This window comes from Periplaneta americana, chromosome 2, assembly GCF_040183065.1.
Source record: "Periplaneta americana isolate PAMFEO1 chromosome 2, P.americana_PAMFEO1_priV1, whole genome shotgun sequence".
NCBI classification, from domain to species: Eukaryota; Metazoa; Arthropoda; class Insecta; order Blattodea; family Blattidae; genus Periplaneta; species Periplaneta americana.
In genome coordinates, this window is record NC_091118.1 from 21,440,809 (window position 1) to 21,459,257 (window position 18,449).

The following is an 18,449-nucleotide window of genomic DNA, read 5'->3' on the forward strand; positions in this document are numbered from 1 at the left end:
ATAGAAATAAACAGAAAAAATACACTATATACAAAGTAAAGCTACACAAAAAATAAAGAGAGAGAGAAAAAACACTATAAACAAATTAAAGCCACACAAAAATATACACAGGTTGCAGTCACACAAACTTTGAATGAGTGATTAAGTATCATAATTAATTGTATCCTAACTAATTAACTAACATAAACAAGAAACTTGCAATTTTAATCTAGATTAAAAAAGAAAAAGAAAAAAACACAAAACAATACTTCTAGCAATACCTAAAAAACATTAACTAAGACAACTATTTGTCCTATATAAAATATACTAAAATTTACATAATGTTTTGTTACCTAATTTTTCTATTTTCAAAGAAATGGGCATTATTGTAGTCTACCTTTTGCATAAATGCATGTTAAATCAGTGTACAAAATTTCAGAATTCCATCTCTAATGGTTGTGGAGTTATGAAATAATGTGTGAAAATGTTCAACTTTTGGCAAATTTAATTTAAAGTAAAAAGTGAATTCTAAAAAATACTATTAGTAACCTTTTTTAGACTTTTACCAGATATTTAAGTCCTAATAGGTGTTGTTGTGGTACCTTGTAATGTTTGTCCAATTGTGAGTTCATTTCCCTATAAAATTATAGAAATTTACAGCCTCTACATTTGTGGTCGTTCACATACATATACCCTTAACAAAGAAACAAAGGCACCGGAGGCGGCTCGAAATATTTATGCCGTGTACGGGGAGAATGCCATCGGATAAATAAAATGCAACAAAACGGTTCTGTCGTTTCAACACACCACAACCTGTACAAAAGTTAGTGTCCATCCACAGAAGATGATATTATGCGTCTGGTGGGATAAAGAAGCTTCCCAGAAATGAAAAAAAATAAATGCTAACATTTATTTCCAACAACTCATAAGCCTTGTGGCCGTAATTGAATAAAAACGACAGGGAAGACTGCATCAAGTGCTGCTGGAACACGATAATACACGCTCGCACACAGCTGACACGAACATTTTAAAATCTGAACCTTATTTTTGCACCAAAACCTTAGTATCACGAAATTAGCTGAGTATACCTATGAATAGGAATATGTGTACAAACAAGTTTCTAGCTTAAAAAATATATAACATATAAATTTCGCACATAGCCTTTCTTAAATCTACTCAGAGAGGGGCAATTGCCCTACCCTCCCCCCAAATGACGCCTCTGGGTGGCATAGTAGTAGTAGTAGTATTTATTCCATATTTATAAACCCTATTTTACATATAGTATATTAGGGTTATATTTTAAACTAATCATAACAAATTTAAACTCACAGACTACCATACAATAAATATACACTTGTAAGAGTGTAACATATATAAATTAATTAGATTAATGCCTTGAAATTACAGTCGAAAAACATAGAGAATTTAACATGAATAGCATGTTGCACTTATAGATAACATTATGACACTTAGCTAATATACACACATACATACATACATACATACATACATGCATACTTACGTATGTAGAGACATAACATATAGATACATACGGTGAATAAACATTAATTTGATTGAAGGCTTGAAATTATAACCGAAATACCTAGAGAATTTAACATGAATAGACATGTTAAACTTGTAGATCATATTAAGACATTTCGCTAAAATATGTACATTTGTAGACATAATATAACAACATGTAGACATATATTTATAAATATACACATGCATACATACATACATACATACATACATACACTCACACACAGATACATATATATATTATATATATATACACAGCAAGATGTACGTCAGTAACAGATAATTGGAAAGGATGAACAATATTAAATACCTTGGACATTCATTATCACTTACACATGACTATGATATACAAAATAAATTTACCAAATTTATAAAAACATAATGCATAATAAATACAATTTTAAAACCATCATTTATTTAGAGTTATACACGAATCGCAGTTAAAAAGAACTCTTGCCCGACAGTTTAATCGCTGCCGAGATGGACTTCATGAGACACAAAATGGAACCACGAAAGAAATAATGATATCCTGAAATAACTCAAAGTCGAATCAATATTACAATATGTTAATCATTTCAAAAGGATGGATAGAACACTGATACCGAAACAAATCCTGCAGTACGCTCCTGTGAAAGAAACTTTGTTGGTCGCCCTGCTAAGGTTGGACTGACGTGAGACCTTAACAGACCATCTAGTCTAATACATGTTTTGGATTATCATGATGATGAAGATGAAATTATAACCTTGAATATATAAGATGTATGAATTTGACGAAAACGTTTGTAGCAACAGTGCTTTTGAAAAACAGTGCATATTGGTTGCTCATAGGTTATTTTACAGTTTAGAGCATGGACAGTAAGGTATTGTCTTTGCATGTAAAATATAGGACATTGAAACAGTAGATGTTCAACCGACTGAATATCTCCACACGAGCACATCGATTCTTCTCCAGTCTTAATTTTGAATCGTTCAAAATAAGCTCCAAATTTACCATGACCTGATATAAATTGTGTACTAATAAAGTTTGGAGAGTAAATTTTGCATTTCAGTCGATCATATACCTGAGGAAAAAATAGGTTTTTGGTGACTGAACCTTTATCACTTGCAGACCAGTGTGAATTCCAATTAGAAGTAATATGTTCTTTCATTTTACATTTGATATATGAGATTGGGCACTTTATGTATGAATAGGGTATGTCTGCGGAAGCAGCTTCTTTCGCAAAGAAAATATGTTTCTAGTAGTAACAGTATCAAAGAATTTTTTTCTACTATTATCTAAACCAGGAGTTCTCAACCTTCCGAAGGTTGTGAACACCGCCCACACATGATACTAGGTGAGTGAGCACCATGCAAGTAAATAAGTAAATAAACAAGTAAATAAGAAAATAAACGAGTAAATAAGTAAATAAACAAGTAAATAAGAAAATAAACGAGTAAATAAGAAAATAAACAAGTAAATAAGAACATAAACAAGTAAATAAACAAGTGAATAAGAAAATAAACGAGTAAATAAGTAAATAAACAAGTAAATAAGTAAATAAACAAGTAAATAAGAAAATAAACGAGTAAATAAGAAAATAAACAAGTAAATAAGAAAATAAACGAGTAAATAAGAACATAAACAAGTAAATAAGTAAATAAACAAGTAAATAAGAAAATAAACGAGTAAATAAGTAAATAAACAAGTAAATAAGTAAATAAACAAGTAAATAAGAAAATAAACGAGTAAATAAGAAAATAAACGAGTAGATAAGTAAATAACAAGTAAATAAGAAAATAAACAAGTATATAAGTAAATAAACAAGTAAATAAGAAAATAAACGAGTAAATAAGTAAATAAACAAGTAAATAAGAAAATAAACACGTAAATAAGAAAATAAACGAGTAAATAAGAAAATAAACAAGTAAATAAGTAAATAAACAAGTAAATAAGAAAATAAACAAGTAAATAAGTAAATAAACAAGTAAATAAGAAAATAAACAAGTAAATAAGAAAATAAACAAGTAAATAAGTAAATAAACAAGTAAATAAGAAAATAAACGAGTAAATAGGTAAATAAACAAGTAAATAAGAAAATAAACAAGTAAATAAGAAAATAAACGAGTAAATAAGTAAATAAACAAGTAGATAAGTAAATAAACAAGTAAATAAGAAAGCAAATAAGTAAATAAACAAGTAAATAAGTAAATAAACAAGTAAATAAGAAAATAAATAAGTAAATAAATAAACAAGTAAATAAGTAAACAAATAAATAAATAAAGCAAATAAGTAAACAAGTAAATAAACAAGTAAATAAGAAAATAAACAAGTAAATAAGGAAATAAAGGAGTAAATAAGTAAGTAAATAAGTAAATAAACAAGTAAATAAGTAAATAAACAAGTAAATAAGTAAATAAACAAGTAAATGAACGAATGAACGAACGAATGAACGAATAAATGAACAAACAACTAATAAATAAATCGAATTTTAGAACGCTCACCAGGCTAACTGTAGCCTTGAATTTTCAGAATTTTATAGATGTCCTGCAGATGTAAATCAGCTAATTGTTATCATACTTTGTTCTTGAAGTATTTCGTAAGTGAGAAAATTTTTTTGCATAGGTTGGTTGTCCCTAATACAGTCAGACATGTGAAAGAAACACTCTGCATTGTTTGGAGTCTTAAGGCCCGTTCCCACTTAGCGGAATCGAATCGAACAGAATTTCTCTTCACAATGTAAGTTATTTAAATGGAAAATAGCAGAAAGCGGCGCGTCGAATCGAATCGAACAGAATTCATGAGCTAGAATATTTATTCCATTGACGGAACAGCATTTGTTTCGGCTATGATCGTATGTTCTCGTGAAGCATTCGTGAAAAAAAAATGAGTCACATCAATTTTTGATAGCGCAATTTCTTTATTGAAACTTATTGCTGAAATAGTATGTAGGCCTATACAGAAAACTACAATTCAATAATAAGAACAAAGACAAAATAGTAAATCTTGTTCAAAATTACCCGCTACTGTATGACAAAACACAGAAGTACTATTGTAATAACATTATTCCGGTGATAATGTTTGAAGTGAAATAAGTAAATTACCGGTAACGGAAACATCAGGTATAAGTTAAAATCCTAAGCAGTGCTAAAGAACGGAATTTTGCTTCACCTCTGAGAATATAGTCAAATGAAGTGAACATTCTCCATTTCTTGTTTTAAATATTTATTTCTTCTCTTTCAGTCTCTTCACATAACTGTGCTAAAGCCATTATGCGGTCCATTTGATCTGTAAATGCTTCGGTTCGGTTCGATTCCACTAAATGTGAGCGCCGGCAGACGTTTCATTTCGATTCGATTCCGCTAAGTGGGAGCGGGTCTTTATTATATCTGAATTTTTCCTTTTAAAACAAATATTTCAGCACTAAGGAGGACTGGCTATCTATCAACTGAAATTCCTCACGGGTAGCCAAATTATTTTCTTGAACTTACGACTACCTAATTTGTAACATTTGCATGTGTGTATTTCTTTAATGGACACTATGTAAATTGGTTCACCGTAAAAATATGGAAATGTCTGAAAATTTGTAGGAACAAATTCTTGGGAATGACGGTACTAAAATTGTGAAAGCAATAACTATGGACGTTAACGTGCAGTTCCTTATCTTGGCAAGCAATTAAACATGAGTCAAAACTTCAAAGCCCACCCTAACGGAAGGCCACAAAGCATGGGTCTAGAAAGTTGTAAGAGATTAAGGCCCAGTTTGACCAACCTTTGTTAAATATTTAGTAGTAGTAGTAGTAGTAGTAGTAGTATTTATTCCATATTTATAAACCCTATTTGACATATAGTATATTAGGGTTATATTTTAAACTAATCATAACAAATTGAAACTTACAGACTACCATACAATAAATATACACTTGTAAGAGTGTAACATATATAAATTAATTAGATTAATGCCTTGAAATTACAGTCGAAAAACAGAGAGAATTTAACATGAATAGCATGTTGCACTTATAGATAATATTATGACACTTAGCTAATATACACACATACATACATACATACATACATACATACATACATACATACATACATACATACATACATACATACATGCTTACTTACGTATGTAGAGACATAACATATAGATACATACGGTGAATAAACATTAATTTGATTGAAGGCTTGAAATTATAATCGAAATACCTAGAGAATTTAACATGAATAGACATGTTGAACTTGTAGATCATATTAAGACATTTCGCTAAAATATGTACATTTGTAGACATAATATAACAACATGTAGACATATATTTATAAATTTACACATGCATACATACATACATACATTCATACATACATACATACATACACTCACACACAGATAGGCCTACATATATATATTATATATTATATATATAAATAAATAAACATTTAACATGTCGTTAAGGCGACTTAACAGTAAACTTAACGGAAGAGATGTTTCATCAATTATTGTTACTGCTAACATCATGTTAAACCCACTGTTAAATTAACATAGCGTACTCCCGCAGTTAAATCCTTAACGTCCTGTCACAGCGTGGATCATGGCTGCCAGAGAACATATGTTACACGCCGCATTGTTATATCGAGATATATTTGCAGTGAAAACAATTAGCTGCAATCACTGCTTCAGCATTTTTAATTATTCAGAATAGATATGTTCATAAATACTAAAATGGCTAATATTAATATTAGCAATGCATCTACAGTAAAGAGAAGATAGTGCTTATTAACGTACGCATTTATGTGATTATTATTCTGTATTAATACTTAGATTTTGAAAACGATATTTCTTTACTTCACTGATTTAAACAGTTCACATGTAATTATGGCCATTGACGTATGAAGATAGGTATATAAGATATGAAAATAATGTTAACGCTTACCATTGTAGTATTCAGCATCACAATTATCTTCATTTTCTATTGGTTCTATTTGATCCGGGATAACTGAAAGAATCTTCGCACAAATAACTTATCAACTCTGAGAGTGAAACTACCACCGTCAGTTTTCAAATGCTCCACTGTAAGCTTGTGCATGACCTGTCTTAGCATTTCTCTTAATATTTTCATAACACTGATTTGTTTCATAGTTCGCTTTTTCACATCCAAATGGCGATTGAAAATCTTGGGTTAAAGAGACCCATGCTTGTTCCTTTTTCCTAATGAAAGTTCCATCACTACGCTTGAGTTCAATTACATTCCTATAATTAATTGCTTATTCTACGAAAATAATTATATTTCTCATATGACGTAAAATTACTACTCCTTACACTTTCTTTTTCTCGATTTCTGTTGTAATTATTGTTAGTCTCCAATATTTCCATAGTGTAAAAAAAAAATACAATTTTCCGCGAAAACAAATGACTACACCAATTAAAGATACATTCAGTAAACTTTCATACAATCACTGCTTCTCTGATCCCTGTTCCATTACTGTTAACATCATGTTACCTAACCAAAGTACCTGAAATGGTTAGTGAAACACTATTACACTAACAGGATGTTTAATTATTATTAACAACACGTTAGTTAACATGTTAGCGTTATTTTAACGAAGCTTAGTGCAACTAGGCCCATGTCTCGTCGGCATTAATATGAGAAGGGATATCAGTGCTACTTGTCTGTCGTTCTTATCCCTCACTTGTGTTACAGGTTGAGTGAACTACAGATAGTACATACCACAGTCTAGTAGCTATATACAGTCGCGAAGCTCAATACGTAGTAAATATGCAAACATTAGGTAGTTGCTCACCACTAGGATCGCCAATATCGCCTCATTACAGGCAATGCAAAATAGTACCGTCACAGTCTATTGTTTCTAGCACCCTCAAAACTCAAGCTTCGTGACTGTATATAGTAGACTGTGGTACATACTAAGGCAGGAAGGATTAGATGAAAGAAAAAATCGACGACTCTATCGAGATTCCATCCTGCAATCTCTCGGTTTGCATCGCAGCACTTTAACAAAGACACTACCGCGAATTTCTTAAAATTATTCATCTAACAATTTATTATTTCAATCCAAGAATTTAAGCACTTGAAAATTTGAAAATATCTACACAAAACACATTAAAAAACAATGTAAGTTAATTATAACCGATACGAAAACAAAGTGAGTAAAAAGTATGCAAGATCGCTTGTAGCTTTCATATGTTTAATTTTGTGAAGAGACAATGTATACAAGAGTTATAGGGGCTGAAAAATGAAATATTTTCGACATGTTTTTGAAAACTATATTTTTCATTTGCAAAGAATGTGCCAAGGAATCTGTTTCTTTAAATGGTACCATGTATTTATTTTCACATTTTTTGTATTCTTCATTCAAAACGTACGAAATACAAACAAATTTTGTTAAATAAAAAAACACACTGATGACTTAGAAAATTGATATTCACCATTGAAATTTAACTACAATATTAGTACAAGACATAATTTAAAGAAAGAAATAAATTAAAATAGTTCAATAATGTTTTAATTCTGTCACGTGTTGATGTCAGTTCACAGATGATGTTCAAAATGGCTCCCATTCATTGCCAAACAATGCATAAGTCTGTCTTGGAAATTATTTAATATTTTCAGCAACACTGTTCGGTTAATCTCTTGTATCTTATCCCTTATTCTTTGTTTTAACTTTTCCATGTAGCCTATCGTAATCGGTCCTGGTAGATACTTCAATTCATATATCCCCTTAAGAAAAAAATCGAATGTTTTGAGATCGGAGGATCTTTGGGACTATTCAGTACTTCCTCTTCTGTCAATCCATCGCCCTGGAAAATTTTGGATCTAGTAATTCACCGCCTCCCTTCCATAATATGCAGCGGCACCATTTTTCTTCGATGAGATAATATCTCATATTATGTCTTGAATTCCTTTTCTTCCTCCAAAAAATAAAGTACCAGAAGCATCGTTATTCAATCGATTTTTGTTAGCTTTTGTCTATGATTACTTCATTCATCGTCCCTTTACTCTCCATAGGGAAGCCAGCGACGTCCCCAGACCTTACTCCTGTCGATTTTTTTTCTGTGAGGTAAATAAAAATGGAAGTGTATAGAAACAAAGCAAACACAAAGGATGAATTTGGTCGCTAGTATTATGAGTAGTAGCCTACTGCCCTCATAAAAGAACGAGACGGCTTTAGAAGAGTAACACTTACTGTTGTCAACATTGCGGAAAAATGCATTGAACTGTTTAATACCGATACTACGTAAATAGGCCTAATAAATACGTAATATAATCTTAAGTCATTTGCCTTTCCTTCTTGTCACTTCCAACATTTGTTTTGCGTAACATTCAAACAGCTATATCTCCACACCTATTGAAAATTGGTAATTTTTTTATTAAAAATTATTATTATTCTAAAGTATTTTCCTTTCTAGTGAACCACCTCGCATATACACCATGAGTAATAATAATAATAATAATAATAATAATAATAATAATAATAATAATAATAATAATAATAATAATAATAATGTTTCATTTTCGCTGGCAGAGTTAAGACCATAAGACCGTCTCTACCACTCAACCAGCCTTAATGAATATAATACATATTTAAATTACGAATATTTACACTACACTTAAAAGGTTCTCCAGTAATATTCTTCAGTTAAGTTTTAACAACTAGTAGACTACATATTTATTTAAATTTAGATAAACCTATAAGGTTTTAACTTAATTAACTTAATTTATGAGTTAATTTAATTCCATCAATTATAATTAATTTGAGATTTGAGATAGCTAGTAAAATGATGAAAATTAATTTAATATAAGCTTACTAGAACTATGTTATAGGGAGAAAAAAAAAAAAAATATATATATATATATATATATATATATATATATACATTTCTATAATGAGAATATTAATGTAATTGCCATTAGAGGTTTTCTAATCTATTTAGAGAAATTAATGATAATAATAAGAATGGACAGATGTTAGTTTCATTATAAGTAATAAATATTAATCAGCAATTAATTTGTTAAGTAAGAATTTATGTAATTTTGACCTAAATGAAGTTATTGCCCAACAACCCCTTACATCACTCGGTAGCGAGTTCCAATTTCTAGCAACTGAAACTGTATAAGATGAAGAATATAAAGATGTCTTGTGGTAGGGTATAATGAGTTAATTGTTATTATGAGATCTTGTACTTAGCTGATGATATGCGGAGAAATTCTGAAAACGAGAAGCCAAATAGACTGGGATAGTGGTGCGCAGAATTTGAAATAAGAGAACAAGAGAATGCAGGGCTCGTCGATCGCTTAGCCTTAGCCAAGACAGAGTTTGGAAAGACGGGGAAACGTGATCATACTTACGAATATTACAAATATAACGGACGCACGCATTATGCACACGTTGTAGCCTGCTGCTCAAATTTGCATTTAGGTTACTTAATATAACATCGCAGTAGTCGAAGTGTGGCATCACGAGTGTTTGTACAAGGATTAATTTTAATTTATCAGGAAGAAAGTGCTTCAGTCGCTTTAATGAGTGAATAATAGAAAATATTTTTTTGGAAATGTGATTCACTTTTTCATTCCATTCCCGTGCGGATTTGTTTTCTTGCAGGTTCACAAGGGTTGGTAATAGCGTTTTTGAACTCACTGGTTCACGTTTTCATGTATTCGTACTACATGATAGCAGCCATGGGACCCAGATTCCATAGATATCTCTGGTGGAAGAAGTACATAACGTGGATACAGCTGGTAAGTTTAAAATTATATCCAAGAAATTGAAGGAATTGCAGTTTTTGTATCTATAAAGTGACGCACTTCAATAACTTAAGTAGTGATATTGCTAATTATAGTAACAAAATTGAAAATAAAAGTAACAAATTCCATAATTTACACAAAATATTCTAAAAAAAAATTAACATAAATTAGATACGGCGGATAAAATGTCATGTAACAGTATTAAAATGCAATATACAGGAACATCATTTTATTTTTACTAACATTTCTCATATTAACCTGGCTATACCTTTGAATCAACGATTAAGAACCGGAAACACCGTTTGCTACCCCCTTCCACGACTGGAGTTCGATGATACTGGCGTAATATACAAACAAATCACTTTACTAGGTACAGAAGGGAAGATAACTAGTTCATCCATTTACGTAAACTAGGAAATATCGCGATTTTGAGTTTGATAATTTTCATTAGGTTTTTGTTTAATCAGAATACATTACAGTATTAACAATGAGTGTTTTAACTCACGAACTGAGCTTTCCATGCGGACGTATTCTGTATATTATACTGTCCACAACACATTAGCGTACACTATAGAGAATGAAATTAAATTGAAAAATAATCATAACATGAATATTTAAACACATTTTTGAAAATGGTGGCCGTTCATTTCGATACAGGCTTCAGTTCTAATGTGCATATTATCACACTATAGACTATTGTACCTAATTCCAATTAGAAGTTTTGTCCTTCGTACTAGTAACTCATGTTGAAATAATTCTGTACCTACTCTGTAAAAGAGTACCTTACTTACTGTAAATTCAATCTTCACTTCTGCCCGATCCGAAAAGATGAAATTACTCAGACATGCTATCTACTGTCCGTCCAAGTGGTTACGTCGCAGCGTCGTAGAAAGGGAGGAAATCACGTGACAGTTAATTACTTAACGAGGCCCTTTTATTTAAGTTATTTTAAACAATTGTATGGGTATAATATTACGTAGACGTCCAATTCCTAACAGAAATTAATGTTCCCAGAAAAGAGCTAAGACATCCCGGCCACTAGCATTTACAGAGAGGCGAATAGAAGCAGGTGGGGGAAACCGGGATGCGACGTAGGCAAATGGAAAATTATGCAATATTGAAAGCTCTTTCGTCACTTGAAAACGCGAACATATTTTTGGAACGTACTGTTTACTATGACCGTAAGGCTACTATACTGTATATGCGGTCTTGGATCTGTGTGGAGGACGGTTGAACTTCATTAGTAGAAGGGGTGGGAGTGAAGTACATTCAAAAACTCAGGTACAATAAAAATTGAAGTAAAAATTAAATGATGTCCAAGCAATAATGGACCAAAACGTAAGTTGGAAAAAAACATAATACAGATTAATTTTGCTCTGAATTGAGAAAATTCTCAATGAAAATCGAAGTGTTAACTTAGGCCTACGTAAAAGTTAAACTCCATTCACGATGAGAACATAAACCTAATCGTAAAGATATTTGGTAACCATGGAAACATAACAACGATGCCATTTCATGATATCCTGTTCTCTCTGGATAAATGAAGAAATGAAAGTCTGAATTTACGAGAGAATGAACAAAGAAATTACATAACGGACGGCGAAAGTAATGTTAATTGTAATATTACTGTTTTGTTTATAGGTTCAATTCAGTCTGATGCTGTCATGCATGGTCGGGCTGCTAGCATGGAACTGCGATCAACCGAAATTTGTGTCCGTCTACTTCATCTTCATCAGTTGCGCATACCTCCTGCTATTTTCCAACTTCTACCGCAAGACGTACACAAAGAAAGTGCAAGACCGAACAAATGCCAGAAAGTTTGAACGCTAATAAAGATTAGCCAGAAACTGGAGAATCCAGATAGAAGTGTAATTAGAATAAATTAAACATAAAAATGCATAATTAAGAAAATATAAATAAAACTAGAAACAAAATAATTAAAAATTTAACGAATTAACTAAAGTTAGAAACACACCAATAAATAAAAAAATAGAAACATAATCAAATGAGAATGAATAAACTAAAAGTACGGAAAAGAGTTTGAAGTAGAAATATGATGCTGAAGAAAAACGAAATATAAAAAAATTAATTAGACATTAAAAGCGGAAGCTAAAAACTGAAAAGCAAGAACTGCAACTAAAAGAGAAACTGAAATTGAGAAATAACAAATCTACAAAGAAAAGAATGGCCAAAAGGGGGTGAAAGCAGAAAAAATAATCTGAAAGTAAAACTAAACTAACAATAAGAGTAGGAAAATTAAAATAAAGGGAAGTAAGATCAGAATAAATCAATGGGGAAATGAAAACTAAAAATGGGAGAAAAAACTAACAATGGGAAAAATACAGTAACAGTGGAAAAAACAAACTAAACTAAAATGGGAAAAACAAACTGAAAGTGGGAAATACAGAAGTGAAAAAAAAAAACTAAATAAGTGGGGAGGGTAACAAATTGAAAGAGGTAAAAAAAATAACATTCGGGAAAACAACCCAAAACTGAGAAAAACAAACTCAAAGTGAGAAAAGCAAAATAAAAGTGGAAAATAGAAACGAATAGTGGGAAACGCAAACTGGAACTGAAAGTGGGAAAACAATTAAAAGTGAGAGAAAAAAAACTGGAAGTGAAGAAAGAAATTAAATGTGGAGAAAGAACTTAACATGAGAAAAAGAAACTTACTGAAAGTAAAAGTAGGTCAAAAGAAGTTGAAGATAAAAATAGACTGAAATGTGAGAAGGAAATTAAAGTAAAATAAATACGAATAAAGTTAGGAAAAAGAAACTAAAATCATGTAAAGGAAACTGAAAATATAAAAATAGACTGGAAGGGGAAAAAAAGAATCTACAAACTAAAAATAGAAAAAGGAACTAATATTACAAAAATCAAATTAAAAGTAGAAAAAGATAACTAAATGCATAATTAAGAAACTAAACTTAGATAAAAGCAAATAAGCTATCAGAAAGAAACGAGATGCAGGAACATAAAGATAGAGATAAAAACAAAATAAAATGATTTTAATTTCGTATAGGTGATAAACGATACGGGTAGTTCACTACAGCACGATGAAGTGAACTGTTGCAAAAAGTGTAAATCATATACAGAGGAGGTACGATTAATTTTCATGCTACAGATTTTTAATATGATCAAGCAGAAAGATTTAATTACAATTCATAATATTTCGCTGAAATTTATTCATTTAATATACAGTGGAAGCTCTTAAATTCGACATCCTATAGTTCGACTGCTTACGTAGGAGAATTAGACACGCCCCTATACGGGCACTAAGATATGGATTTGCCATTTGAATGGGAATTGGTCTTGTAGTGATACTACTAGGTCCAAATTTCACGAGATGATCCCTGCGAGGGGAATATCGTCGCCTTACTTCCATAAGGTCGTATGTGCACTTTTCTAAATTTTACAGGAGAACGAATTAAAAGTTCAAATAGCCGTGATAAATCTAATTTTTATCCAATGGACTTGAAATTTCTGTCAATTGCTACTTAATTGGGTACAATTTTATTACCATTTTCACTAATGTGGTAGATCTGTTCTCCCAAAAAATAAATGATATACGACCTTTTGGCACAAACATTGCTTACCTTTTTGGACATATGACACTGGCATTCTTACGAAAAACTATTATTTTAGCTCACTAAATATCTTTTTATTGAGAAATTAGGTTTGTATTATAATTAGGAATGCCATGATATTTAACTATAAACAACATAACTATTATAACTACAATGTATATTAGAAGAAAGTTGTTGGCTATCTTTTCACATAAAGTTTTTACTCGTAGTCACTGTCATCCTCTAAGTCTGGTTCTGACAATTCGTCGTCCTTCTTGGTTCCCTTCTGTTTCAAATAGAAGTCATGATAGGCTCTTGGTATCACACCATCAGTGCAACGCTTTAACAAGTCCTTCAACTTAGCTGCCGTTATTGCAAGTAGAGCCTTGTACTTCTGATGCACTTCTACGTGTTTGTGTGGACGTCCTCATTGTTTCACAGCACGTGCAGGTAATGTTAAAAATTCAGCATCAACATGATTTGTCTTTACTTTCATTATCTCTGTGTCATTTTTACACACCTATGGCCTTAATATCTATCCATGAAATGGGTTCACCAGTCGAAGTACTAGATAAATGGTCACTTGTAACGGATTGTAGCTGCTTTAAATCCAGAAAATCTTCATGAGATAAAACATCTACAGTGCAAGGATATTTGTTTCAGGAAGACTTGATGATTGTGGTCCATTCTGTTAGTGTGTACACAGGTATATTCTTTTTCCCTCGTTCGATTGCTGAATACATCGAATCAACTTCCATATCCGTGTGGCCGCATTTAAGAAATTTATGTTCAATTATTTCAAGTTAAGTTGTCCTCACTAAGTGCAAAAGGAAACTTGGTATGAACCTGTAAGCATGAAAATATAGTTATCTAGTTGGGTAATTTTCCCAGTTCTGTACCTAGTACTACTAATTACTGCAATGAATGAACAAATGAAGTAATGTTACCTGTTACGATTTTGTCCGTCACAGGAATCCGAAAATAATGATAAGTGTGTAATATCTGCTGGCAAATTCTCTAAATGCTTCTTCAAGCAGGTGCCAATTTTATCAGAACCACGTTTACCATATTTTTCAGGCCATAAGTAACAGCTTCCTTTTTTAGTTTCTTGATCATAAATGATGAGATTATAAGTACAAAATTTTCTTGTGTAATACAGACTTGAGACCTGAGAACAAGGAGTTATGTAATTATATTTTTCACATATTCTGCAGAGATCCTTTTTTAGACTATGGAAGTGCAAGTTGAACTCTGTGGTGAAAATTCTGCGGTACACATTATCTTTTACGGGCATAAATCTTTTCTCTGCGCTCCATGTCTTAAATAGCCGGTATATTTTTTGGATATTCATAGCGGCATTGAGGAATTGCTTTGTAGATGATTTTCGGCAATAGTGGCTCTCTACTCGAGGAAATAAGTTAATGTACTCTCTAACACCTTCAGCAGCTTGATCATTTGTTTTATTTGCAGGGATATGACGACCACGTCGATCATCTGTTACAAATGAAGGACCCCCAGCTTCCTTCTTCTTGGCAGTAATTACTGTTTTCTCCCCAATATTCAGGGTGTCCAAAATTTTTCTTGCATACCTACAATGAAAATAAATTACTTAAACACGGCGTTTATTAATTCTATAATAATTATACTCTCCAAAAAGAACAAAATTTTATGTATTCACTTTTAACTTATTTAGTTTTGAACACCAATCAAAATACGCCTCATTTCTCATGAAAAACAAAAACTGAGTAGACTACAGTGGACTTTATGTTGTCAGCAAACAGCTGAATCCATTAAGAAGATTGATTGATTGATTGATTAATCATAATATCGTGATGTAGAACTAGTAATGAAAGAATATAATCTAACATTTAGTCAGGATTACATACTTTAATAAATAAAAATATGATTTTTTATTATAATATACTATTGTTGAATACTTACTTTGCATTTTTTGCACACAAATTCTCTGCAATTTTCTTCTGAACTAACTCCAAAATCAGCCTTGCACGTGAACACATTCTTCCACCAGATTACCGGCAAAACACCACACTATTAGTTGAAGAGACCTCTCGATATGAAGTTACGCGTTGGCGTGAGAATTCAAGCAATAAAGAACCAGAAAGACGTTTGTATGACATACGACCTTATGTCCACTAATATAGTATATTCAGTATTTCTGCCAGAACGTTGTATACGCAACATACGACCTTTTGGTTCTAGAACTTTTGAAAATAATAACATACACCTATATGGAATACACGTCTACGTTATTGGAGAGTGGTTTTCAACATACGACCTTTTGTCACAAGATAGTTCGCATGTGTTTGAAGTGAATGGGCACATAAACTCATTTTCAGTGAAAACTTGACATACGACCTTCTGGCAGTAAAGCGACGATATGGTCCTTGCGGCGTAAGAGGAGAGAGTAAGCCAGTAACTCAGCGTTCTTGAAGGAGCAGGTGGATGGGAGTGATGTCATTGGCCGGCCAGTACAAACAAGGCTCAGTCAATGGCCGGCCGTTTCTGTATCCGGGATAGGTTATAAGAGTGGGGGAAAAATTCGCATTCCTTGCTCGGATGTCCTCGTGAAATGCGGACTGTACTTTTGTTAAAGGAAAACAGAATATTTTAATGATTAGGATATCCATACTGATCACTGATTTTAAATTAATGACCTCTTCTTTTTATATTTGAAAATTGTGCCGTTTGTGAGAAGGAACTGTCGAAACCCACTGTGGTACTAGAAGCGCATACACAAGTCTCGGGGCGGGCAGAAAATGAAAGTACAGTACTGTATTCGTTGATGGCTAACCAATAATAATTTGTATTGATTTCAACAGTCACACCCACTACCCTTATTGGACAGAACTTTCAATTCTGTTTTGTCGAACTTAGGAGAGTCCACTGTATACGGTAACTTAAATTACAGGCACTTGATCTTACTTTTGTGGTTTGCCACAGAACATTTTATAAATCTATACCACTATTTATGGAAAATATTATTGTTTTTTAAGTTAGGTATGTAGTAATTTATATGCAAAAGTTTATTAATAAAGACAGACTCTGATTTTTTTTCCGTTATTTTATTATTATGAAATCATAAAAATACGTCGTGTCATAAGTAGAGTCCTTCGTTTGGTTACTTAGAACCGCCAATCGACCAGCAATAGTGTAGGTATGTATGGAGGCATCCGACCCTACTGCACAGTTCAGGTCTGCTGTTCAGTGAACATACGAAAACAAAACAAAGCTGGGCACTGGAGATCAGTGCTGTAATAGAAGAATTTCGTAGCCAACATTTCATTAGGGAAGAAGAACATGTACTTTATTAAAAAGAAGAAGAAATTTTTCATTTTAAACACTTAAAATGTTTAAAGTCCTTCATCGTAATGTGTAGAGACTCGTAAAGCAAGCAGTCATAATTTATTTTATTTCAAATTTGCGCTGACATTTACAGAATGTTTTTTTTTTTAATTTCTTAATTCAAAACTTTAATTAAATCTTAAGTATCTTAATGCGTTTTACTTATTGTAAAAATCAAGTGCAGACAAATTCCGGATAGAATGTAGCCATGACGACTAAACATTTTTATGCGGTGCCTGAATTGTTTACTGATTTCGTTTTTTTTTTAAGAATTCGGTTTCTTTAATGTCACTATGACTAATAGCCTACATCTATACTAATAATAAATCTGTAGCCGAAATTTTTCTGGTAATTTTCGATTTTCCAAAAATAATTGGTCCTAACATATATAATTAACCACCCTGAAACCGAAAATCGCTGTTTGTCTGTCTGTCTGTATGTTTGTTACATTTTCACGCGATAATGGCTGAACGGATTTCGATGAAAATTGGAATATAAATTAAGTTTCTTTGTAACTTAGATTTTAGGCTATATTGCATTCAAAATATACATTATTTAAAAGGGGGGTTATAAGGGGACCTGGATTAAATAAATCGAAATATCTCGCTTATTATTGATTTTTGTGAAACATGTTACATAACAAAAGTTTCTTTAAAAATAATTTGCGATAAGTTTTATTCCATGAAAAATTTTGATAGGACTGATATTTAATGAGATAAATGAGTTTTAAAATTAAAATAACTGCCATCTAAGGCCGTGTAATGAATTAAAAAACAAATGACTTCGTCTATAAGGGGCCTTGGACAGGAACAATCGAAAGCTATGAAAGATAGCCTACAGAGAATGTTTCTGTGTTTATATGAAGTAATATCGGAAGCTAAATTAACCGATTTGTATAATTAATTATTATTTCACCATTGGAAAGTGTAGTTTCTCTAGATGGACATAATGCTATAATGTTATTACAGTAACTTCTGATATAATATAATATAATATAATATAATATAATATAATATAATATAATATAATATAATATAATATAATATAATATAATATAATATAATATAACATAATATAATATAATATATTTTTGAATCTTGCGTACACCACTTTTAACACTTGAATATAATTAATTGATGAACTAATGGACTTACTCGTGTTAAATATGAAATATTCGTCCGGCTTACAGCTGTTTCAGTGCATCACGCACCATCATCAGAGCCTACTAGATCGCGGCGTCATCTCGAACTTCTCTGCCTG

The 18,449-nt window shown here is 31.6% G+C and overlaps 1 protein-coding gene across 3 annotated transcripts in view; it reads left to right on the plus strand.

Moving 5' to 3' along the window:
* Positions 1-16,897, plus strand: part of LOC138715792 (very long chain fatty acid elongase 4-like) — a 50,268-nt gene extending 33,371 nt beyond the window's left edge. For 2 of the 3 annotated variants that reach the window (XM_069848889.1, XM_069848881.1), the window contains 2 exons: positions 10,118-10,254; positions 11,902-16,897. In XM_069848889.1, coding sequence (XP_069704990.1) covers positions 10,118-10,254; positions 11,902-12,090 — 326 coding nt within the window. In that variant the 3' untranslated portion in view covers positions 12,091-16,897. The remainder of the gene's footprint in view (positions 1-10,117; positions 10,255-11,901) is intronic. The other variant, XM_069848872.1, reaches the window with a different exon arrangement.
* The last annotated feature ends 1,552 nt before the right edge of the window (positions 16,898-18,449 follow it).